We start from the raw sequence: 25,010 nt of genomic DNA, 5'->3' as shown, positions 1-25,010 counted from the left end.
TTGTTTGTAAAATGGGATATGTTAAATAGAAAAAATGAATCTGGGAAAGCATCGCTGCATCCATTGCTCCCCCCCTTCACGTAAGTTTTGTGAACTATACACCTGGAGGAAGGGAAGGATTTACTGTGTGTGAGCTGACTTCCAGTCACTGTTTTGTGTGTCCTTTCTTTCTTGCAGTAAGTGAGAGGGAAACGGGGATAGTTTATTCCCAAAAGATGCAACTTGAAAGCTTCTACTTCCCCAAGGCATAGATCAGACACCAAAACACTACTGCACAGCAGCCGAGGTGTGGAAACTGCCCCCTCCCATCTTTTAACTTGGGCTAATTTGTTCATCTGTCCCCACCCTGAGCTGTAATCCTTGTGACGCGATGGCAATCTTTTCTGGATGGGATGCACCCTAGGGCACAGGAAAGAACTGGCCAAGGTAATTTCAGAGCCTTTCGCTATCCTCTTTACAACTCCTGGAGGTCGGGCAAGGACCCAGATGACTGGAAAAGGGCGAACATAGTGCCCACCTTCAAGAAAGAGAAGGAGGAGGATCTGGGAAAGTACACACGAGTCATCCTGACTTTTGCCCGTGGAAAGATCATGGAGCAGATACTCAAGGAATCCACTGTGAAGCACCCGAAGGCGAACAAGGTGATCAGGAACAGCCAGCAAGTCCTGCTTGACCAACCGGGTTTCCTTCGATGACCATTGTACTCAGTGAGTAGTCATCAATGGCTCAACGTCTAGTTGGGAGGGGGTATCAAGTGGGGTTTCCGCAGGGGTCTGGTATTGTTTAATATCTTCATTAATGATTTGGATGATGGGATTGAGTATACACTTAGCAAATTTGTAGATGACACCAAATTGGGAGTAGGGCTAGGATCCAGAATGACCTGAATAGGCTGGCAATCAATCAGGTGAGAGTCAACAGGGACAAGTGCAAAGTCCTTGGGGTGTATATACAAATACAGACTGGGGAACGACTAGCTAGGCTACAGTACTGCAGAGAAGGGCCGGGTGGTTAGATCATGAACTGAATACGAGCCAATACTGTGTTCTTGCAAAAAAAAAAAAAAAAGCCTGCAGTATACCAGACTGTATTAACAGGAGTATCACTTGATTTAATTGTCAGCTCTATTCACCTCTGGGTCGCAAAGTCTGCTAGAGAAAATATTTCTACCTGTGACCTTACAGTAGAGAGCAAAGATCTGAACACATTCAATGCTTTCATTCACAGACTGCTGTGGCTGGCACACTCTAGTCAATCTCTATTTAATTTATAACAGTGAGCTTGCTCTTGTAACCTGATACGGCCATTATGTTGAAGCCTGTGATTCTATAAATAATGAATAAGCACAATTGAATCGTATCACTGTGCCATGAATCAACCCTTGATAACCTGCTAGGCCTATCGATAGACTGAACGTGGGGACAGCTGGGGAATGCTGTGGTTCAAGGCTAGATGGACAATAAAAAGGAAAAAAAAAAAGGATATCTAATTAATGGTAGTAGATGTTGAAAACTGAACGATCTTTTTCCTTGGTCTCGCTGCACACACGTGGGCATACACACATAATATAAATATCAACTCATGCTCACCTGCCACCGAAGTACAGCTACTCCTGGCTAGTTACAGTCGTGAAAAATGCAACTTTAAGTGAAATGACGTTAAGCAAATCCAATTACGTCACAGTAGTTACCTACTAGCAGGCAGCGGCCCAATGATGTTATAACCAAACTTTGCACGACTACAAACGAGTATGTTCCCTAATAGATCAGTGTCGTAATAATGAAGCAACGTTAACTGAGGCAATGTTAAGTGAGGAGCACCTGTACAAGAAATGAGAGCATTGGAGAGGCAAAAATTGCTTTCAGTACAGAGAGGCCGTCTACTCCCATGAAGTTTCAATTGAATTTCAGCACAGTAGCAGCAAGAGACCAACCAAAATCAAGACCTCCTTGCGCCGGCTGCTGTCCCCCTGCTCCTTGCAAGGGGCTTACATCTGGACAAAAAGGGCTATTTGGACAAACATATATGGCTACATCAGATACAGAAGGGATTCTGTATGGATCAAATTTTCATTAAAGTACTGAACCGCTGGCTCACCATCACTTAGCCTGAACCTGAGATGGGGCCAGCCTAGCAGCCGGTCCTTATCTGACTCCCAAAGGAGGAGGTTTTCACTATGAATGTATAATACTGTGTGCACCTGCCCCTCCTCCCTCATCTTCTGTCTCCTTCCTAGGTGCCCAGCATCGCTGACATCGTGACCAACTGATACCCCCATTTCAAGGGACAGAGCAGAGGTGGTAGATGCAGTCACTGTGAAATGCCTTTAATATACTTGATCGTGGCTGGCAGCAAGCTCTGACAGGCTATTTACTGGTATAATTTCCTGCCTGCTGAAGTTCTGTGCAAGTCAGACGGGAATTTGTTGGAAACGCATATGCACAATCAAAGACTATTCTCACTGATGACAAATCCTCCCTCTTGCCAATTCACAACGGACTGGGTCAGGGTGGGGAGCAGATGCATTTTGTAAAGCAACAATTTCAGAGTTTTCATGACAGTCGTTAAATAATACCAACCATCAAGCGATCTGCCTGAAAAAAAGGCTCTTTGGACTGTTTCTTTGTCAGGATTTCATAGAGCAGGAGACTGACAAATGATTGCTTGTACTAAATTGATCTCCGGGGAGCCTAAGCAGAGAGGTAAAGCATTGTTCCCAAAATGGAGTGTAGAAAGACTTGGTTGTGCTTTTCTAGGCTAAGCAACAATGAATTTGCACAGGTGCTGCTGCATTACACTGAAGCAATGCATCTTGTTATATATTATACATTAAAGAGCTGCCTTACGGGGGGCGGGCATCTATGGCTTAACGGTGGATTTCTGGAAGATAGCGGCGTTGACTTCATTTGTATTTAACTGTGTTTCCTTTTCCCCTCCAATTTCCTTCAGTTGGGTACCTTACCTTGGACAAGCAGCGTGAGGAGTCTACAAAACGATGGTCTTTATATGAGACAAACTGAAGTGTCCTGGTATGTAGCTCATTTTCAGCTGAACGGTTTATTGAGCATGGTGCGTACCCACAGTATACTAAAGGTTTGTTAACAGATAAAACTTTACTGGAGTCCTTGGTGATGTCTTTCAGCCGCTAGATGGTAGTGCTGGCCTTCACAGACTTCTCCCTCCTGTCTAAAACTAGCAGGAGCTGTGCCTAGTGCTTTTAATGGCAGGATTTGCTCTTCTATTTCCTCAAAAACTGCCTTTTGCTGCTCAGATCCTGAAAATGACTTTGCAGAGAAGTTACAGCGACACCATCCACTCCACTCCACTGAGTACTGAGAACAACTGGAGCGGCTCTATAGCTCAGCACTGTTTAAATCCTCCTGTTTCCCAAATGCTCTGCATTTGAGTTGGACACTGCAATCAGGGGAGAAGGCCTGATAGAGGGAAATGTAAATGTAACCCTAATAAACCTTCACTGGGGGATGAAAAAGTGGCTGGGTTTGCAAAGCTGCTTGCAACATACGTGATTTAAAATAAAAATGAGCTGTTTTTTTTTCCTGGAGACAGTAAGAGCGGATGCTGGGTCTCTGCGCCTTCACCAGCTGTATATGGTGCATGTACCTGGTTTAATGCACATACTCAGCAAACCCACCTTTCCCATTTGCCAAATCATTTTAGTAAAATCCTGCCCCATCGCACCCGCCTGGGAGACATTCACAGTTTACGGAGTGATTATTTACACTTAACACCACTGATCACACGCTGAAATAATATCACCGTAGAAAGAAACAGAGTGCTGCTAGGAAAACGTGGCTCTTAATCAGAGCACAGCAGCTGATTTGGATGATGTATACTGGACAGCTTGATAGGACCGTGTGGCATTTTCACCCCTATATACTGAGCCCCCATGGCAGACACGGGGGGCCTTTGCATGGGTTTGCTCCAACACAGCCTTCTTGAGATCCTGCTGCTGGGGGCAGAGTGGGGTCCTGGGTTTTGCTGTCCCCTTCCACCTGCCCGGCCAGAGCAGAGCCTGATGGAGGGGAAACAGACACCGTGTTCATCACCATACTTCCTCAGGCTTCCCGCTGGGGATGTGTGTCCTGGACTCTGTCCATGCAATACGATGAAATCCCAAGCTCTTGCAGAGCAGACCACTTTCTCTCACTGGCTGTAAAAGCTTTTTTGCAAAGAAAAAGCATCACTAGCAGCATTTTACAGAGAGGGAAACTGAGGCATGGAGTGGTGAAGTGACTTGCCTCCTGGCCAGTAGCAGAGCTGGGAACAGCAAGCCAGGTCTGGACCCCGTACGCGTGGTCTCTATCCCTGTGCTAAGTCCAGTCTTGCTCATTAAATAACGTTGTCCCTTGGTTGTAGCAAGTGCTCAGTATGCACACCCATGGCCGGGCACCTCTGCACATGCACTGGAGCTAAATATTTCCTGGGACTGACCAGAAAGGTAAAGCAGAAAAGAGACAGGATCGAAGGAGTCAAATCTGCCCTCAGGAACCTGATAATCAGAGGAGATTTCAGTTCCACGGTGCCAGTCTCTCAGAGAGATTTTTCCATTTTGATACCAACTTTTCAGTCATTTTTCAGACTAACAACAGCTACAATAGAGGCCAAGAGGAAAAACATAATCAGCTTTACAGAAATCAAAAGGGAAGAGGGTGCCTTTGTGCCGAGGAGTTGAAAACCCTGCAGATCAGCTGGAAGCAAACAGAAGAGATTTTGAATCCCTAATTAACCAGGCCATCGCAGCACACTAGTGAAGGCTTCCTACAGCAGCTCACTCAATTGTCACCGAGTAATAGTAAAGAGGCTCAGGAGGGTTTTTTTCCCCCCTTCCTTCGGTTTTTTTTAATGACTTCTCAAAAGTTGCCATTTCCAAAGAGGGAAATGTAATAATGTGAATCCCAGGAGCTTTTGTGAAGAATACAATCACTGCAAGAAATGGTATTTGGAGAGCAGTACTACCAGATTTAGACAGAAACAAATCCAGGAGGATATCCTCCAGAAAGAGCCATTCCCACGTAGGCCAAATAACTTTCTTTCCAAGCCATGAACGCCTTCCAAAGGGTGGGAGGGTAAGTGCTGGCTTGCAAGACAGTGGACCTCACTGCGGTACACTGCGGTCCAGGCCCGGCTCGATAGATTATCCCCTTTTACTTCAAAGGGATCAACGGCGCTTACGTGAAAGGAACCTGGTTATGTGCAAGGATGTGTGCAGGACTTTTGATGCCATTTTGAACGTGTGTTGTCAGGACCGCATCCTCTTGCACTAGCAGGTGCCAAGGGGCAGACTGGCCTCAAGTTTACGAGAGCCTCAGTTTACAATGGGCCCTGCAGCTCCAGGGAGAGGCCACAGAGCTGGACTAACACGGTAACAGACTCCATCAGCACAACTCCTATGCAGGCCATGGTGGAGTTTAAAATCACCTTTGCCATCATCCCTGGAGCTTCATCTGCCCTCCAGCGCGTACCACCCTCAACCAGCTCCACATCTCTGAACAAACCGCAGGATGGTGAGGTTCACACGTGCAGAGCTACTCATCAGCTTTGAGTGAGCGGGGAGCATTAGTCTCCTACAGATGCTGAAGACGAAAACCCTCTCCATTTGCAAGGGACCCTGTTCAGCACTAGCTCTCTCTGAAAAGACTGCGCTCTGACCAGCAAATCTTTACGCCTGCAGAAGGCTCCAGGCAATCCCTAATGAAACAAAACTGCAAACATCTGTAAAACTCCAGCGTGAAACTAGGCAGCTCAAATGCTGATCCAATTATTTTGTGTAATTAAGGCAGTTCATTTGAACACTGAAGTGAGCTGTAGAAGGGAGGCGGCAGGGGGAGAAAACAGCAAACTTCTCATTTTTAATTTTCTGGTGATTTGATTTTAGCCAAGGTTGTGAATTCTACCTGGGGCTTTGCGATGAAAGCAAATTTAATTTTTATTTAGAAACGTGAAACCAACCCGTCCTGACTGACTTTTGTACCGGAAGAGCAAAGACCATCTACTCGGCGACCTGTGCAACCCCACAAAAAGCAGTGAAGCCAGCATGGATGACAACTACTTCGATTACCGGTGGCTACGGATGACGACTATTTTGATCACTGGCTGAGAGATCTGAAGCCGCTGCCCCCAGGTGATCTCTCTGCCCTTGCCCAGAGAGGTGGCCGAGTGGTCTCAGTGCTCCCCGCTGCAAAACTGGTGGCTTGAGAAACCACTAGTATGTGCATGGGAACAACGCGCCTGTGCATGTGTGCAGAGATCGCTGATAGACAAAATGCCAGCAGGTGGCACTCGAGGATACAGAGACTAGCTTTCAGACTTGGCAGAAGTGCACAGCCTTCCTCTGGTACCTCTGAGCCTCGGGTGCAAGCAGTCGCATCGGGCTAGGTTCTGGACATACAGGACAGGCTGCATTTGTGGACCCACTAGCCTCCGAGCTGAGCCCAAAGACAGGAATAAACATGATGCCCTATGTCAGGAAAGGACCAAATGACCAAGTCATAAACCCAAATGGCTGGGTTTTGATACGCCAAATTCTCCTCTCACTTAAGTCAGCATAGCTCTCTTAACTTTAGCCCTGCACCGTGTGAAGCATTTCCAACCAATTATGGGTTTATTATTTTATTTATAAATATATAACCTAATAACAAGAGGATTTAATTCACGTTTCGCTGTCATCAGATAGTCCCAGCGACATCTGCACGTAACCGTATCAAGAGGACACTGACTACACTGGGGGTGTAGGTCGTAGCTGTGTCGGTCTAAGGACATAGGCAGACAAGACTTTTTGGGTAAATCTAATATCTTGTATTACTTTATTAATTTATTATTATTTATTTTATTTAATAAATTATTGTTTATTATTTTCTTAATCTGGGAGCTTTGGGGCATCCTTCACTTTGTAGCAATAGTTGCACTACAGCATCCAGTGCTTGGGAGGGAGGCAGACTGCCTGAATCCATGAGAAGAGCGGATTTTTTGTGGCTGCACAGAAGATTGATCCATGAAGGAAATTTCCACCTTGAGAGCTAGGACGCTTTGTGTCCCTTTTTGCTGCGGAGCTCATGTGATCCTCAAGGTGATTTTCAAGGGCTGAGGTTACAGCTGCCAGCTCTACCTACTCAGTGAATCCCAATTTGCAAACATCAGCCCAAGTCCAGGGGACCGAATGGGTGTGATGGGGAATCCACCGATCTGGTGATCTTCCTGACAGTAGCATTCAGTTCATCCCAATCCTGGCTCTGTCTCAGTGCACTTTCCCAGAACAATGCTGCGAGTGCACTGCGGTTCTGATCTGCGCCGCCCCTTGCTATTTCAGCTCTGACTCTCGCTCTAAAAATGTGCCGTGCTATATATAGGTGCTGAATCTAGTAATCCTGCCGCGAAAGGATTGTGGCTGAAATGGAGCAGCGTGGGCGGTGGAGAGCCTGTGCTCAGCCGCGATGGAGCAGCAAGGGGGAACGCTGCCACTCCAAGCCATGGGACAATTTCACACCCCAGCAGATTAGAGAGCAAAGCAAAAGCTTCCTTTAACCCCCTCCCTGAAAAGCACCTGGTGGGACCACCGATTGAATGCTTCCCACTGGAAGGCAATGGGATGAAGTTTCCTCCGTGCCTTAGAGACTGCTGCTTATTGCAGCCAATGGGATAATTAAAAATAGGCAAATCTCCCCTGGAGCTGGATGGTAGCACAGTTCAGTCAGTGCTGAATGCTAGAGAAAAACCTACCTGTTCGCGCTCTGGATCCACGACCGTCTCTTGCGGAGGTGGGCAGTGCTCAGAGCAGTGGAGCCTGATGCAGAACTGTAAGCCCAGTGCTTCATCCAGTCCCCCATCCCCTCCCCTGGGGGAGAACTGTGTGTTCAATAAGGTGTGCTGTTTTCTGAAGAGTTGTGGTAGTAGGAGGGTTGTTTTTCACATCCCCGCTGTCAAGGCCGTGTGCGTGTGTGTGTGTGAGAGAGAGAGACAAGTTGTGTGCAAGTGTGAAGGCAAAGTCCAAATAGCATGCCAGGCCCTTGGACTGGAAAAGGGCGAGGTCCACGGTGCCCTGGCAAGTTCGCTGTAACTCTCTGCAGGATGGATTGTACTTTGGGACAGAAAGCATCTTTATGTCATGGAGCGGAGCTGCCACCACCAAGCTCTGTCTGGACACTGCGGGTGTCAAGCCTGGACCAGGGGGAGCCTTGGCAATAAGGGCTCAGATCTTGAACTGGGCTTAGCCTTCTGGGGGAAGCTGGGGTGGGCAGCATGCTTTGTACAGGAGATGTGTGGCACGGCTCTGCCCTGGTTGCTATCCTAAGGGCAGGCGGCTTTGTGTTCAGACAGTTCATTTCATCACGGCCCAAAATAACCCTGCTCAAGGGCTGAGTCCTGCAGACCTTATCGACACAAGGATCTCTCCCAAGAGCTGTCCCCTGGGGGCCAGGGAAACGCTTGCCTGAGCTAGGATTTCTTTCAGGGAGGGCTGCAGGCGCAGAGCCCGACATGCAGACCGGTCCAAACGTGCTCTGCAAAGCAGGCAGGCATCATTCCTTCTCAGTGGAGCCTAGTGGCTTCCACCGAAGCAGCAAAAAACAAGAATGACGGCAGACTCTTTTGGAAATCCTCTTCCCAGCACAGCCCTGCCATTGCCTTCTCCAAGGTGGAGGATGCTTCTGAGGCGTCTGGCTGGCTGCAATGCCCTTGCTGGTCAGTGACATCGCTTTGAAAAGGCGTGCAGCATGTACACATGGACCTGGCGCGGCTAAGGGCAAGGGTGGTGCGGTGTCAGCTTCTTTTCTGCTGTCAGAAAGGAAACAAACGCCTGTGGAACAACGCTCCGGTGCTGCCGGTGCGGCTGGGCGAGCGTGGAAGTCTGCAGCTGCGGCCGAGTCGCTGCGTTTTAATCCCTCCCCAGAAAACGGGTTTTTCCAAATAAACAACGGCAACAAAATACAATCCTAAAACTCACGTAGGCCTTCGCATCGGATTTGTTGCAGGCGGTGTGCTTTGGAGCTTAATGGCCCTCTGTGCTGCCGTGATTTTTAATAGAGAGCTGGAAAATGCTCCAGGTGGAACCACACAGCTCATTCAGTCAGACCGCAGCGCGCCAGTTCATCAATGGTGTCGGCGTGTTCGTGACAAGGCTGCCAGGCTATTTGATCTGAAAGCCCTTGCAGGAAAATACAGTGAGTCCAGATGCCCTTCAGCCTGCACGGAGCATGCTTTGGATACTTTCAGCTTGAATAATCCTGTTACATATATATATATACACATGCATATAGTAGTATTCGCATTATATAAAAGTTAGCAAATACAAATGACAACTCAAAATTTTTTTTTTGCTTTTTGCAAAGTAGACTTCCTGTTTTCTTCCCAGCTCCTGTTTATACCTCCTCCTGAGTTTTGGAAATGTTTGAATTCTGCATTTACGTACCCACTGAGAGTGAAACATGATGCTTTTGCTTCTTGTTGGATCAAAGATGTTAAACCTGGTTTTCCTGAGCCTTGAAAAGTATTAATGAATCGTTATTGTATCATGGTCACCTAGAGGAAACAGTGTGCTTTGAACTCATCTTGAAAGCATATAAAAGATCTATGAAATGGATATGACTCATTAGGTCACCTCGTCCAGTCCCGCTGTCCCTCCAGTGGGGTTTGTGGTGCCCAGGAGAAGAGAAACTTGAAGCTTTAGGCATAACTCATCATTCTCCAGGAAGCTGTGTCTGACCTTGGAAATTTGCACCGTCAACCGGTATAGCATGAATATCATTTAAATATGAAATCTCCATAACGAACTAACTGGAAAACACAAACTCATATCCATGTAGGCAGCATCTCAAATGCCTTGTACCCAAAATTAAAAGAGAAAAGATGCCCATCATTTCCTGCATCAACAACAAAGATCTTGTTTAGACAAACCAGACTTGACAGTCCCCCTTGCGTTTCAAAGAACAAGCATTGCCAGGGGGCCACGATAGTCCCTCAGCTCACTATGAGGATGTGCATGAAGGCTGACGGAGGCACGCTCAGCAGCTACTCGGCAAACCCTTTTGCACAAGGAAGCCACTGCAAAAACTGGGCTTGGGCTTCCTGCTTGCCAGAGGGCTAAGAAAGGGCAGAGATGGAGGAATGAAGGCATTTGGAGACTCAACAGTACAAAGCACGTTCTAGGGCTCGGTGTTAAGTTAACACTGGAGGAAATCTGATGGCAGGGGGAGTTGTGTTAGTATTAAAGCTTGTCTAGATGCACGTTGCTGGACTAATGGCAACCTGAGGGATAGGAAGATTGCTTTTTATGATGAGAACAGCAAATTCTTACAAGAGCTTCTGGGTCAAAACAACCGAGTGAGAACAACAATGACCACAAGCCAATGGAGTGTGCACCCAGGGGTGGGTTCAGATCATGCTACAGCAGGTGCTTTGCATCACGGGGCCCCAGTGCACATATTGCTGAAGGCAAGACATCACTGGGTTTTGAGCACGTGACCTGAAACATGGCGGCTTGTAACTGCGCCGATCGGAAAAAGAGCACAAAGTCAGCTCGTGTGAGAGCCCAGGAAGACAGGCTGGCCTGGAAAGTTTCAAACTTGGATTGGGATCCCGAGGGGAAAAGGACTGGGCTGGCTGGGGTGCAGGTGCCCACAGGGAGTTGGACCCTCTCCAGACATGGAGCACTTGCTCCGAGGTGTGCATAACAGTCAAGACCCTCAAAGCTGACTGCTAAATCTGCAGTTATCAAGATGATGCTTACATGCATGTATAAAGACACGGGTGTGTGCATGTACATGCATGTGCATATACTCTGTAATGATGTGCTGCAGTATAAAAACATTTTAAAACTGGCCCTGAGCCCTGATGCTTAATAGAGGGGGGGCTAGGATGGGAGATAACAGGGGGAAGGAGATTTTTGGAAGAGGACACGGAGGCAGGGAAGGGGTGAAAGGTAAAGAGTGCTGTCTAGGCATGTTTTTACACAGCCACCAATTTCCATCCCTTCTCTCCATACCGGTATTTCTTCCCAGGACTTGAAAGCCTCACCTCTCTCTTTTCTCTGCCCTCCTACACCTACACATTTTCAGTCCCCTTTTCTTGCTGTCATTGGAAAGGGCATTTCTCCTTGATCCGCCGGGTTTCTTTTTCTCATAACACTTCCAAAGACAAGGGACGTATGTTCACAGGACAGCCGCAGCTGAACAATTACACACATGCTGCACTCTACACATGCCATTCCCATTTAGCAAGGTGCTGAAACATGTTCTTTGCACGTACACACACACACACACACACACACACACACACACACTTACTTACATCCCAGTGCCCTCAGTAATACCCCGGCATGTCTTTAAGGGCTCTCCTGAATAGGACTCATGTGTAGTTTACCTGTTTCAGATGCAAAACCTGATCCAGGGTAATCCCCCCTTCATGGAAGATCAGGTTTCACATCTGGACAAAAACAAAGAGCGCTTCCCTTTGCATGTTCCAACGCTTCTTTCTGCCCTGAATATCGATGAGCACAGATCTAAGCTCCCCAAGCTGATTTGTTTTGCATGCAAAAGAGCAGGGCTGGGCAACAGCAAAGTAGAGCCGAGCCAGCAGGAGGGCAAAGGATAAATGGAGATAACTCACGTGGGCTTGGAAGCCTCAGCCTGGTCGGTCTGCAGTTTCTCTCCACCTTCGACTTCCATAGTGCAATAAACAATGCGGTTCGGAGCTAAGGACTTCAGGCCCTGCACTTCCATGATGACGACCTGCAGAGTGGACAGAGGATGCATGAGGGAAGGACTAAGCAAGATCAAACACAGCCAGCCTCCTGAGACCCGGAGGGCTTCCCTCAGGAGGTGCTGAGTGCCCTTTTGCCTTTGCACAGATGGTCCCGAAAAGTAAAAAGCAATTTTCACCAGAAGCTGAAACAATGTGATGGCATCACCATTTGTATCATCTCAGCATCTCTCTTGTGAAGAGCTCGAGGCTTCTGGGAGCCAGGCTAAGATTGTGGGGGGGGTGCGGGGCAGCCTGCCCATTGGCCTTCAAGAACGAGCAAATAACAAGGCGCCCCCGCAAACCGCCAAGCCAATTTGCAGGGCACTTTCCAAACTTACAATGTTCCCTGCACTTCTCTAATAGTTTTTCAGCTCTCAAGCAAGGCTCACTGAGGAACAAAGTGACACCTCTAATTGGCAATAATCAAATGCAAAGACACCTAAAGCAAGAGGCATTTGTAATGCAGGAGCCAGTAATAAAGGACATGTCTGTGTGAAATCACACCGATGGATGTTCTGCCCCTGAATTTCTATTTCTGAGCCATCAGCCCCTTATTACTGCAGAAAGGGACTGGGACTTAGCAGATCTCTGAGATGGCGCACAGACACCAGGCAGCCAGATTCACCCCTGAATTAATCCCAAAGCTTTCGATGAAGTTACATCAGACATGAGCTTGGCTCCAGGTAGCCACATGTGGTACAGCCCCTGTTTCCCATTGCAAAGATGATACCTAATAGTGCTACTTTGAGTGATTTTCTACCAGCCCCCTTGAGTTTCAACACAACAGAGGCATCCAAATGGCCATTTAGAATCAGCCGCTCTCGGACAGTACGAAATTGTTTTACTGATCTCTGCCCATCCTCAAGCTGCTACAAGCTGCTATTGTAGTATCCATCCTCATCATTTGCAGTAACCATTAATCGCACTAACTCTGCAGATTTTACAATGGACTGGAGAAAGTTTTTATAGCTTTTACCTCCAAGGAGAAAGAGAGTACAACATCTGACTTGGAAAGCTGGTTTTCGTTTTCTTCTCCCATGTCGATGATGGAGGTGTTGTGGCTACGTTTCAGCTTCTGCAACTTGAACTCTGAGCCTCCTTTGGATACGGGCATGCTTTCCAGATTGGCCATCAGCAGGTTGACGGATGACTTCAGCTCCTCAATGTACATGTTTTCCATTTCTTTGGATACAAATTTTGGAAACTTGCGTTCCTAGGATGAAAAGACAAACCATCCAACCCACCTGTTAAGATTCAATGGATAATCGGCAGTCACTTGTTGCATTGGGCGTTGAGTGTCATGCAACAGAAAAAACCTGGCAGTGCCCCTCCATGCATTTGGATTGCGTCCTGTTAAACACACCCAAGGCCAGCTCCTCAGCTATGAAGAGGACAATCTGCCAATTGACACCTCCCCTCTCCCAGTTCAGCCCACAGCTCTCCAGTTTGTTTACTCCACAGTCTTGGGAGTTTCCTGTCTACATGGCACCTCCATCACAATGTGCCTGTAGGTAACCTGACAAGAAAAGAGTCCTCATTCCCTTTTCAATGGGTTGGTCTAAGGCACAAGAGACACAGTAAGTGACTTGCCAAAGGTCACAAACAGAGTCTGTGCCAGAGCCAGAAACTGATCCCAGCTGCCCTGAGTGCAGGGTAATGCCATAGCCTGGAGGCCATCCTTTCCCCTGAGCTGGCATGGCCAAGTGTGCCCAGCTGTGGTTCATCGAATTTCAATGGCTCCTAAATCTGTCGGGTTTGGAAACCAAACTAAATTGCTTTAGGCTGAGCCTCGATGGGAGGAAGAGGTGTTCAAGGAAATTAGTCCTGGCACAGTCAGGACTAATTTGATATTGTTTTATGGCACATACTTTGCATAAGACAGGGGCCACCGATAAAACATCGGAGTGTATTTTAGGTGTCAGGACTGCTGATTGATGTTCTGATGGCGAGGCATTAATGCTTCATCACCAGGATACTCATCTCTCCAAATGCGCCGGTTTTGGCACTGTTTCCATGAGCCACAAGTTCAATACGAGGAGGATCTGAAGCATCTCAGTGGATTCCTCGGGGGGAGTCGAGCCCTTGTAGACCCCACTGAAGGGGGTCAACACTTCAGGGAGAGGGGCTCAGTTGCCTCTCCTGCAATGTGGGACACCTGAGAGGAGCGTGCTGGGCAGGGGTGTCGTGGGAAGCAGGTGAGGAACAGAGGTGGGGATTGCTGAGGCTGCAGAGCAGGTTCAGTACCATCAGGACACCACGTCTCGGTGGATGCCATTCCCAACTACTTCCCCACCGTTCCCTCTCATTTCCCAGGGGAGAATTTCCCTCTCATTTCCAGGGGGAATCCATCTTGAGCAACACTGATACCACCGAGTCCTGGGTGCTCAGAACCAAGCCCTAAGTCTCCTGGTTTTAGGTCGCAGGGGCTGAGGAGAAAAAGTTATCTTGGAAGGGGAAATATGTGATGGCCACGCAAAGTCCTGCTCGGTCTGGTTACCATATTTACACAGTTTCCTTACCTTGGCGATTTGCTCTGCCATTTGAAGGCGCCCATCTAACTCACGCCGGATTTGCGCTGCTTGCTCATCTGGATTATCCAGCTGTACAAGGCACAAAGAAGATGGGACAAAAGAGGTCACGAAGGCATTGCCCATGAGAAGATGGTCAGCATCTTTAATATGTTAATTAGTTCACGTTCATATTGCGATAGCACTTGCAGACCCCAGCCAGGGTCAGGATCCCATTGCCATAGGTTCTGCACACACTGATCTTTAAATGAGCTGGCCCAGTCAAAAGCCATTTGTCAGACTGCATGAGCTGTCCTCCTGGGAAAACAACCCAGCATGGGGAGGTGTTAGTCACCCTGTGCAGCTGAACAAGTGGAGAAACTAGTCTCATTGATGTTTTAAGTGGCTTAAAAATGGCACTAGGTACTGCAGAGGGAATGCATAATAACACCCCCATGTAGACACAGTGGCGGGGTGAGACCTCATCCAAGGCATCACCTCTGCCTGTAGGCCCAAAGTTCCCTGTTGCTGTGCTAAGTTTGGCCGCCAACCACCCACCTGGCACCTTCCCTGGATGTTCAATATTTCATGATTGGCATCTCATCTCGATCTCTCATATCTCACCTATTTCACCCCCACTTTTTTTTGTTCATGCTCCCACTTGCTCAGACCCACTCCTCTCCTATCACCTCCTCCTCGGATGCTACGCTTGCAGCTTCAGGGCCTTGGATCCATCCTGGGGATTCGTGACCTGCACTGCCATCCGCATGGCTAGTGCCTACTATTTGCAACAGGCGGTCCAGGCTCTTGCTCTTTTTAAAAATACTAGGAAGAGCTGTTACAACCGCTCTCCCAGTGGGTTCAGAGGAGGACGTGACGGGCGGCTCTCAAAGTTTGCTGTGCCTTTTATTTGTGCTGTGCCTTGCAGTATCCCTCATGTCAGTTTGATTTGGCTGGTGAGAGCTTTTAATTAAGCAATGGTGGCTGAAGGGGAGGGCATTTCGTAGCCGCTAATGACTCAAGCCTGCAAGTAAAGCCAGGGGCTTGGGATCGAGCTGGTCAGTCCATGCTTGGAAGCACTCTGCCCAGAGATCCTGTGTTGCAATAAAACAGGAAAACACACATGGGAAAGACACACAGAGAGAGGTACCTTTCCCCTTTCTTAAACTTCTTTTATGGTGTCAAGTTAAAAGTTGCAGTGTTTGTGTCCACAAAAGCAGCACTATCCTAGCAGCAAAAAGTCCAGGGTGCAAACCCAGAGTCCCTAACGAGCCAAACTTCCCACTGACTCAGGCCCAGGGGCTATTCTGAGACAGCTGCAAAGGACATCCGTTTCATTTGAATGGGAATAAAAGAGAAATTGCTAACAGCACAGGTGCTAAATTCACAGCAGCTTTAACACGATTTAAAAAAAAAGGAACTAGACGGAAAGCAGGAAGTATGTCTTGTTTGAACATTCAATGGTGGCAGATGATGGGACAAGGAGCAATGGTATCAGGTTGCTGCAAGGAAGGTTGAGGTTGGATATTAGGAAAAACTCTCTTGCTAAGAGGGTGGTAAAGCACTGCAACAGGTTACCCAGAGAGGTGGGGGACTCTCCATCCTTGGCAGTTTGTATGACCTGGCTAGACAAGGCCTTGGCTGGGATGATGTATATTTGGGGCTGGTCCTGCTTTGAGCAGGGGTTGGACTAGATGTGACCTCCTAGATCCCTTCCAACCTTTGTTGTCTATGATTGTGATTTATACCTATTCCCTGATGCCTCATTCCTGATAACTCATATGGCTTTGGGATTTTAGTCACATGTTCCTAATGACACCAGTTGAAGCCCAACTGCTTTGCCCCTACAAACCAGCTGAAATGGGGGCAGAGTAGTTTTGTGGCACTTAAGGCTGTTCTTTGCTTTTTGGCTGAAGACAGGTAGGGGCTGTTCTGGTCTCACTGACTCCAGGGTTAACCTACTGCACCCAGTGACAATACACTGGTATAAAACAAGCGTGAAGTCAGAATCAGACCCAAAAGAAGCATTGCCAGAGGAACAGTGTGACAGTATTATGGACACTTTCCATACTACTACTACTGGGCTTTCAAACTCCATCAAGAGATGCGGAGACAGCAGGAACCTGAAAGCTTGACTGGACCGCATGCTAGTAACGACCTCTCTCTCTTCCTGGGATGCACACTATCACCCAGTTCGGAAGCACGAAACATTTCCACCCTGTTTTGGTTCATCTTTCTGCTTAACGCAAGAGGCAACTGTAATTCTCAGGTCACCCTCTCCTTTCTTAGGAGCATCTCTCTGCAGGAGACAAGCTTTCTGTGTTTAAAATCTCAGGCCAGGCGTTTTGTATGTGACAACCCCAAGACCATTCTTGAGCCTTATCAGCACTATCCCACCAAAAAGACTTTTATTGCAATATACAGCATCCAACTCCACTCTCTTTCCCTTACTATGTGGCTCTTCTATAATGCTGTTGCTCAGTGACCCTGTCCTGGCTACTGGGAAGTAACTTTGCCACGAGCCACTGTACACTGGCTGCACTCAGTGACAGCTACCCATAAAGCAATTTTATAGTTTGGCTTGGGGTTGCTGTAACCGTCTCCCTATGTTTTATCCTTCTCCAGAGACAAATTGCTCTATAGAGCAAAGGCTTGCTTGGTGCACTGCAGTCTGGAAAGTTACAGCTCCAGTAGCCATTAAAGTTTCAATCCTCAATCTGACTAGATGCAAGCGCTTGCGTTATAGTTTCCTGAACGTGCTGCAATCTGCCAGCGATTCAACACGGGGCTGAGACTGCAGGCGTGCCACCGCTTCGTTCTTGTCGCCTCCCGGTATCACCTAAATGACTTCCTTTTCTCTCTCTTTTTGATGTCTCTGGGAGTTTAAATTCCTTTCCCGATGACAGATGGAAAAACATCTTTTGGATCAATTTTAAAAGGAGCCATCACAGATTTCACAGAGGCAACAAAGCTGCAAAGTCTTCTGGACCTGACCCAAAATCAACAAGAGTATTTCCATCAGCTCCAGCTCCGTTCTCCCTGCTTGCCCCACAAGCATTTCATTATATGAGGCTTTCATCTTTACACCGCTGGTCAGTGCTGGACTGTCCTGCACTCCTCCTCTCTCCAGGCTCAGTTTTGAAGCTATTAGGAGGTGCGAGCCACGGGCAGCTCTTGAGATCAAGGCCTCTCAGAACACAAGCTGCTCCCTCCCTATGCCTCACCCAGGTTAGCGGTTTCTACCCCGAACAGACCCCCCATTTCAAGTCCCGCAATTAAGCGAAGGAGACGTGCAATTCCGAGTTCTCATTTCCTTTGCAACTTTGAGGGAGAGGCTGTTATTTCAAGTTCTGCTTGAGCTGCTGGGATGGAGGTTAATCACATCACCCAAAATAGCTGGTGTGCTAAATTTAGAAACCGAGGATGTTGCTTTGTACGAGAGCTGTCCTTCTGCTATGCTAACGAGCCCGTGTGCTGCCTTCCGGCAAGGCTTCCCAAGCTATCGTGATTTTGCAGGCTCCTTCCGCTCACGCTACAGGTGGGGAAAAATGCACCAGCATCTCTTTGTTAATGGATCTGACAAGGGAGGACTGTGTTGGCTAGGAGGTGAAATCTGGTGCAGTGTCCTCCATACTGATCTGGTGGATAAAGCGCTCCTGTCTCAACTGACATGTCACTGTGCTCAGCGAGGCCGAGGGATGTGATACAGCCTGGGAACTCAAGGGTTTCCATCTTTGAAGCATTTGTCTTACTACGGTTGCTCCAGGGCTTAAAACTCATCTTGTGAAATTGGACTCAGAAAGAGCTTTTAGTATGACACTTGTGACACCTCGTCCACCACTACAGCAGCAGAATTAGTTCCCTTATTGGATACAGATTAGTGCCAGTGAAGGTACAAATTCAGCATCCTTACTCACAGTCCCAGTCGTTTCTCCCACGAGCCAGAGCAGTAGGACCAGTGGCTTAGAGTGACCTACTACTTGCAAACCTCGAAGCACTTCCTACCGCCTTACAGTAAGGAAAGTGGAGCCTATATTTGATATAGCCATATCAGGGTCTGCTGTCAGTGCCTGCAAAGGACACTTTGCTTAAAGCCAATTAAGCATTAAATGTGTTACCTAGGTAGTGCTGAACAAGCTAGGTGAAATATCCCCTAATATCAACAACAGGCCAATTTCTTAAGCTAAAGAATCAGCAGGTTTTTTCCAGCAGTATAGATGCACACTTTACATTCAAATGCTGACAACCAAATACATGAATGATTTACAAGGTCAAAGAGAAATTGAATTAGCTCAGTTCTGCATTATGATTGCGTTATGGTTATACTATACATAAAGCACGGTTATAAATCATACGGTTGCCCCAGTCAATTAAATCTGAAAAAGTATTATAAATTTCAGGGTACATAAGATTTGTCACATGCAACTGTTTTTTGGTTCCCCCCGCCCCCTGCAACAACATGTCACAAATACATGACAAGCTTAATTTTCAATTCTGGTCTGATCATTACACAACTGCCTGCTGGTAAATTGGGTGTTTTCGTAAGTCTATCCGCATATGCCATTCTTTCTCTCTGCTTGCCCTGCAGACAAGGTCTACGGAGGTGTGATAGTTGTTAGGAGTAAAAAGTCTATGCAGATTAGATTCCAACTAGCAACAAAAATGTATGAGAATCGCTGTCCATTACTCAATGCATAGCAAGGCACGTGTATTTTTAGTCACCAATTACAGTAAAGAAAGTCAGCAAGGAGCTAGTTACACATAACTAAGTGTTACTGAAGAAGGCACGTCGGCTTGTCTGTTTCTAACTAGGCATGTAAAGGACTTTGCTATCCACCTACTATGCAATTCTGTACTAGCAATGCATTTTTGACCATTTTAAAATCCCGAACGATCCCAATCCGCTTTGCCCGGACAGCCTGAGAGTCAGCCTTCACCGGTCGGTGGAGTCTTGTTCAGTGGAGAGCATGGTGAGCTCTCAACTTTGACTCATGCTGTCCTAAAAGACAGAAGCTAACCTCCATGCATCTTAGGAAAAAGAAAAGTCCTCAGGGAAATAAAAACCAACATCATTTAACCTGCATTAACTGAGAGAAAGGTGGAGGGCAACAGGGAAATTCGTCCATGCGAATTAAACCAGTCCTGAGTCTAAACTGTTCAACTGCTCCTAAGGCTCCTGCCCAGCACAGCCTCCATGAAAGTTTGCGTTTTCATGCTGCCACCCGAGAGTCTGACCTCTCCTACAGCTGTCAAACCCAGAGGGAGTTCAGTTAAGTCGACGGAGTTACTCTGGGTTCCCGTGGAACTCAAATCACAACACGACCTGCCGTTATCAAAAGCTGTAGCAAAGACTTCACTGTTACGGATTAAAAACAAAGCCATTAAACACAGCGGCTGACAAGAAAGGGGCCGTGAACTTCACATGGCGCCATATGTTTTATTCCTTCTCGATTGCATCCACATCTGATTTGCTCTGTTCAGAACAAACTCTTCGCACCAAACCGATGGCCTGAAAAAAATCAAGCTGCAGGATGCTCTCCGTGCATCCTGCAGCATCGGTCATAGAAGATGGTCCTGTAGCCTGGTCTTCGCTGCCGATTTTGCAGGTGCCACGGCAGAACAGAACGGAGCTTGCAATGCCATCGCTGCAGAAGCTAGCAAGTGGTTGCTAACATTTGCCAAAAATATAAAGCCAACTGTGATCGGCAGCCCCCAGAGCTTGGCCAGGTAATGTAAGAACCAATCTGCCTTTTCCATTGTGCTTATTCTGATGAGCGAGTCTAACAATTGTAAACACGCATTAGGAACACAAGACTAAGCTACGACACCTTGAGTGTGGCGCTGTGAATGATTAAGTGGTATTTAGGTGTGAAGTCTCTGTAACGAGCGGCATCATGGGGAATATCTTCACGGTAAGCTACAAGGATCTTTAATGACAGTCGCGTTCAGCTGCAGCCTTCAGTTGTTACCCCGGCATTTAAAACACACGGCTGCGATGCAACGGGTACTGTCTACACCACTGTCATCAACCTTACAAGGGAGGCCAAAAAGAACTGGAATGATATCACTACTTCCCCCCCAGTCCCTTGCAATGCTAAGTCCAGCCCTAAAGGGAACTGTCACAAAGTCCTGATTCCTGTTCAAGGACCTGCTGCCCTCCCTTCAGGGGATGTTTCCATCTCATTCTGGGCGCAGACTAATTACAACCTGCCACACACCAATTTCAAGTGCGAGCCACTGACAGTGGCGGACCTCCGGTTCTTCCACCCGGCCGCAGCAGCTCATGGATCGCTGCATTCAGGAACCTGTATCTTGCTTGCTTAGCAAAAGGGGCATGCTTAATGATGCACAGTGCAAGAAGAAAAACAGCCCCCGACCCTGCGGAGGTTACAGCCAAAGAGCCTGACCGTGAGCTCACTGAAGATGATGGACAACACTTGATGTTGCAGGATGGGGCATTAAAAGGCAGGCTTTAAAGGAAAAAGTATCCTGGGAAAGAAACCTAGCAATGGGGTAATATTAGGTGCTCTATCCTCTTTTTCCCTGTCAAATGTCTCATCTCATTGGCTGCCACTAATAGCATCAAGGCACACAAGGCAGGTACAGAATACTAGTATTATTTGTACTGTTAGCAGCCCCTAGCTGTCCTGATAAAGATCGAGGGCCTGCTGTGCCAGGCCCAGGACACAGCGCACAAGCCAAGCCCTGTGCTGCATGGTTGAGAATCAAGTTAAAGATAAAATGCAAAGAGCCTGGTACAGAAGATAACAGACACAAGGAGAAGGACGACAAGGTTGGCAGCCACTGCAGTGTGCCTATGATGCCCAGAGCTGTTGCATATAAGGCTTCAAGTTGATTAGCACTTTTGATAAGAAGATCATAGGGAGGGCTCTGGATTTAGCCAGAGAATCTCCCAACTGGATGTATAAAGAAAATGAGATGTCCATGTGCCAGCTGCTTGAGCACGATACATCCACCGCCCTTCAGTGAGATCCACCGACCCAACACTTGCTGGGTGAGACTTGCAGTGGAGAGGCCTGGGACCACTTGCAGTCTGTTGTGTCCTTTTCCAGGAGCCCTGTGTTGGCTCACAAAGTTGAATTTCATCTAATTGGGGGATCTCTTTTCCCCCAAAAGAAACGGGGCAACAAGACAGCAGACCAGGTGACAATTTGCCACTGCTTTGATGCAGGGCTTTGGGAGGGATCTCTTTTTAAGGAGAAGGTGCTTTGACATACAATGAGAGGGGAAAAATGCGTAAGTTCCTTATAATTAACATCTTCCATGTTTCATGGATATAGGTTTTAGCCATGTTGGTCTAAAAAGCAGAGGTAGACAAACTCTTGGGGTAGAAGCGATATCTTTTAGACCAACATGGCTACAATTTACATCCCTGAAACATGAATGATATCGTAGTTAGCCATTTGGAAATTTAAAGTCATTGCTAAACAGGAAAGAAGCAAAATTCAGCTCCCTGCCGGACATCTGACCCCTTCAGGGAAGAAGCCTGATGGAGCCTCATCTCTGCTTAATCTGCATCGTCACAGAGCAAGATTTTCACAAATGGACTTTGAAGGCCAGGGGAACCCGACCATCCTTTACCTCCCCTGTGCAAGACGAAGTTTCTTTTCTACCTGGGAGAACGTTTACAATCTTTGAATTCTCCTCTGCCTGGTGAAGGCTGTTTGGGCCCATAAGCTTGCAAAGAAAGATTTTTTTTTGCTACTATTTAGTTGGTCTAATAAGAGATATCACTTCTACCCCAAGAGTTTTGTCTGCCTTATAATTAATAATTATATAGGGATAGACTCCCCACAGAAGTGGTGCAAGCAAGCACCTACTCCAGACACCTTTAAGAAACACTTGGATGCTCATTTTGCTGGGATGATCTGACCCCAGCTGCCTTCCTGCCCCTTGCGCAGGGGGCTGCACTCAATGATCTCGCAAAGTCCCTTCCAGCCCAAATGTCTATGAAATCTATAATCTGAAAGTTAAAGCATGCTGATAATTTATAGCAGCTGACACCACTTTTGGCATCTTTGGCCTTGAGGGCTAAATCCAATGTCTGCCTTCCAATGTGACTTATTTCGTGGCAGGCCTCAATTTCTTATTGGAAACCCCCAGCTCTGGGAGATAAAGCAGGCTGTCTCTGACACAAGGTGCGGCATGCTTTCATGCTACTTTGTGAACCCTATAGGATGTCCTTGAATACCTCTGATGCTTTACTCACAGGTGATTTGGTAACATACTTCTTTTCCCTCTTTCCCCAGAAACAATATGCAAGATGGGAGTAAACACCTTCCTGGTTGGAGGCCTTAGGAGAATCCATTAAACTGAAAACTGGAGGACTTCCCTTTGGGTGACCCCAGGTAGGAAGATGTTAAACTTTCTCTTAAGTTGGAAATGGGAATGATGTTAAGCTGTTTTGGCAGCTTAAGTCACTAATACTCTGCCAAGACGCTAATCCCCCTAGCACAGTCATTTCCAATTCCGGTACTGCCATCTGTCTCGGGGTCGAGAAATGATAGGGTGGAAAAGGTAGCAAGAATGGGAGACTGGAGGTCAGGCATTGCCGTGTCAGCACACGTACCCCGGCACGTCAGGGGCCTGGCACAGTTATCAGCCACGCAGCCCGGACACAGCCTCCAAAGATGCTGCTTGAAATAACCCAGGGACATTTTTAGCACGGCACGCAGGGAATTAAGCAGGGCAGATGCTATTACCACACGCTCACTGGGCAGAGGACCTACCTGCTGGAGAAGGCAGGTAATAATAGCTGGTGGGGGGAACATAAAAAAAGATTTTTGTAGAGCTGATTTTTTTTTTGTGGGGGGTAGGGAGGGGTGTAGGTCAGCAAACTACCTGCTGCAATGCAGAAATCCAGGACCACAAATCAGCCTCAGGGGAAAAACCTCTCCTGGTTTAAAGAAACTTGGATCTTGTGTGCAGTGTAGCCAGAGCAAGATGCGGGGAACTTGGCTTCATCCTCTTTCATCTCTATTAGGCTCTAACAAGGCCTTAATGGCTCTGTTTATACCAGTCCTCTGCTGAGTTCATTTTCAAGTAGCTCAGTGACCAGTGTTGCTCTTCTGTCAGCGGTCTTCCTCCTGGCAGGAAATCTTTAGCTTCGCCCCTCACGGCCTACATTCAGTCGAAGCCAGCATGAGGTGTGGCTAGACCGTGGAGAGGGGGCCTGGAAAGCACCATGTCTCATGGACACTCCTATGGGACACGGGTCCCCAAGAGAGCCCATTTTCGAAGGGGGCAAAGACGATGACTTTACAGGACACAGACTCCTCCCTCCCTCCAGTCCCAGCCTGTGTTTGGGCAGGCAGCCGTGACACTGCTGGCACCCCTACCTCCTCCCAAAGCATACACTGTGGGTGTGGGGGAGGTTTCTTTCACCTATTCCTGCCCCTTCCCTAACTCCACACTCAGAGTAGGCCCGGTGCAACCAATGATAGGGGACAGAAATGATACTTTTGTTTGACTGACATTCCTCCCCCCACCCCTTTGTTTTGTCTGCTTCCTAACAGGAGACAGGAAATATTGTTCTTCTACAGTGCGTCTACACGAGACACTTTACTGCGCAGAGAACTAATCTACTGCGCAGTAAAGCATCACCAAGTAACTGTGTGCATAAATTACTGTGCAGTTAGCTAGTACCTGTTAATACAAGTGCTAAATTAACTCTGCAGTAGATACTGAGCACTAGGGCTTGTGTAGATGATGATCAGGAACAAATTTGCTCCCAATTAGTTAGACCAGCAAGAGCCCTGGTCCTGGGGCTGCTCAGCTCCCGGCTCCCCCCATGAGCCAGGAGCCAATCAGCATGGGGTTTGGGTCCCTCTCTGCCCCACCTCAGGGCTGTGGGCCTCCCGGCTCTCCATAGGAGCAGGGAGCTGAGCAGCACCGGGAAAGGGGAGCTCTTTCTTCTCTGCTCAGCCAGAGGTGTCCGGGAGCTGTCCCACTGCTGGATCTGGTTTGGGGCAGAGGGCTCGGAAAGCATCCCCTCCCTGGCAGCTCTTTCCCAGCCCTGATGGGCCAATTGAGGCAGGGGGCTGGGAAAGAGCTGCTGGGGAGGGGCCAAGCCAGTGCCCAGCCAGCCCCGGGCTGCATGGCGCACTCTCCACACAGCCTGGAGCTGGCTGGGACTTGCCCCAGACTGGGACAGTTCTCAGCCAACCCAAGGCTGTGCGGGGAAGCCCTGCTAGGCACAGGGCTTGTCCCCTTATTATGCACAGGGCCAGAGAGCTCTGCAGCAGCAGCCATCTCCCAGCCCTGTGCAGATCAGGACCCCTCCCAATGTGTACAGGGCCAGGAGACAGCTGGCGCTGCAGCCAGAAGAGCTCTGTCAGCTCTGTGCAAATGGGGACCACTGACCCATGCTCCCTGGTAGCCTCTGGGCTATCACCCTGGGGGACTCTGGAGCTCCCCCTGGCTGCTGCAGGGGGCAGAGCAGGGCAGGAGCAAATCTGCTCCCAAGAGGGAACATGTACAGACATGCTCCCCCAGTAGGCTTACTGTGCAATAAGCCTTCTTCGAATTAATAGCACATGTGGATGAGCCCCTTGTGTCAAAACATAGCAGACTTTGGACCTTGAGGGCAGGTTTGCTCTTAGACGAAGAACCAGGGATGGAAACTGCACCTGGATTTTTCATGCCACCTGTTCACTTTCCACGAAACACATATATCAGTCTTGGAACAGTGGTGGTCACAAGCAGCGTGCAGTTAATACCGTCTTTCAG

The 25,010-nt window shown here is 48.0% G+C and overlaps 1 protein-coding gene across 11 annotated transcripts in view; it reads right to left on the bottom strand.

The window, feature by feature from the left end:
* CADPS (calcium dependent secretion activator) overlaps nt 1–25,010 on the bottom strand; it is a 248,776-nt gene that overhangs the window by 133,210 nt on the left and 90,556 nt on the right. For all 11 annotated transcript variants that reach the window (XM_090022840.1, XM_090022841.1, XM_090022835.1 and 8 more), the window contains exons 4-6: nt 14,274–14,354; nt 12,731–12,967; nt 11,620–11,741 (exon numbers count right to left, since the gene is read on the bottom strand). In XM_090022840.1, the coding sequence (XP_089878966.1) occupies nt 11,620–11,741; nt 12,731–12,967; nt 14,274–14,354 (440 nt within the window). The remainder of the gene's footprint in view (nt 1–11,619; nt 11,742–12,730; nt 12,968–14,273; nt 14,355–25,010) is intronic.

This window comes from Crocodylus siamensis, chromosome 11 (genome assembly GCF_052110815.1).
Source record: "Crocodylus siamensis isolate JL-2025a chromosome 11, ASM5211081v1, whole genome shotgun sequence".
In the NCBI taxonomy this organism is placed as follows: Eukaryota; Metazoa; Chordata; order Crocodylia; family Crocodylidae; genus Crocodylus; species Crocodylus siamensis.
This window is presented reverse-complemented; position numbering and strand designations above follow the sequence as displayed.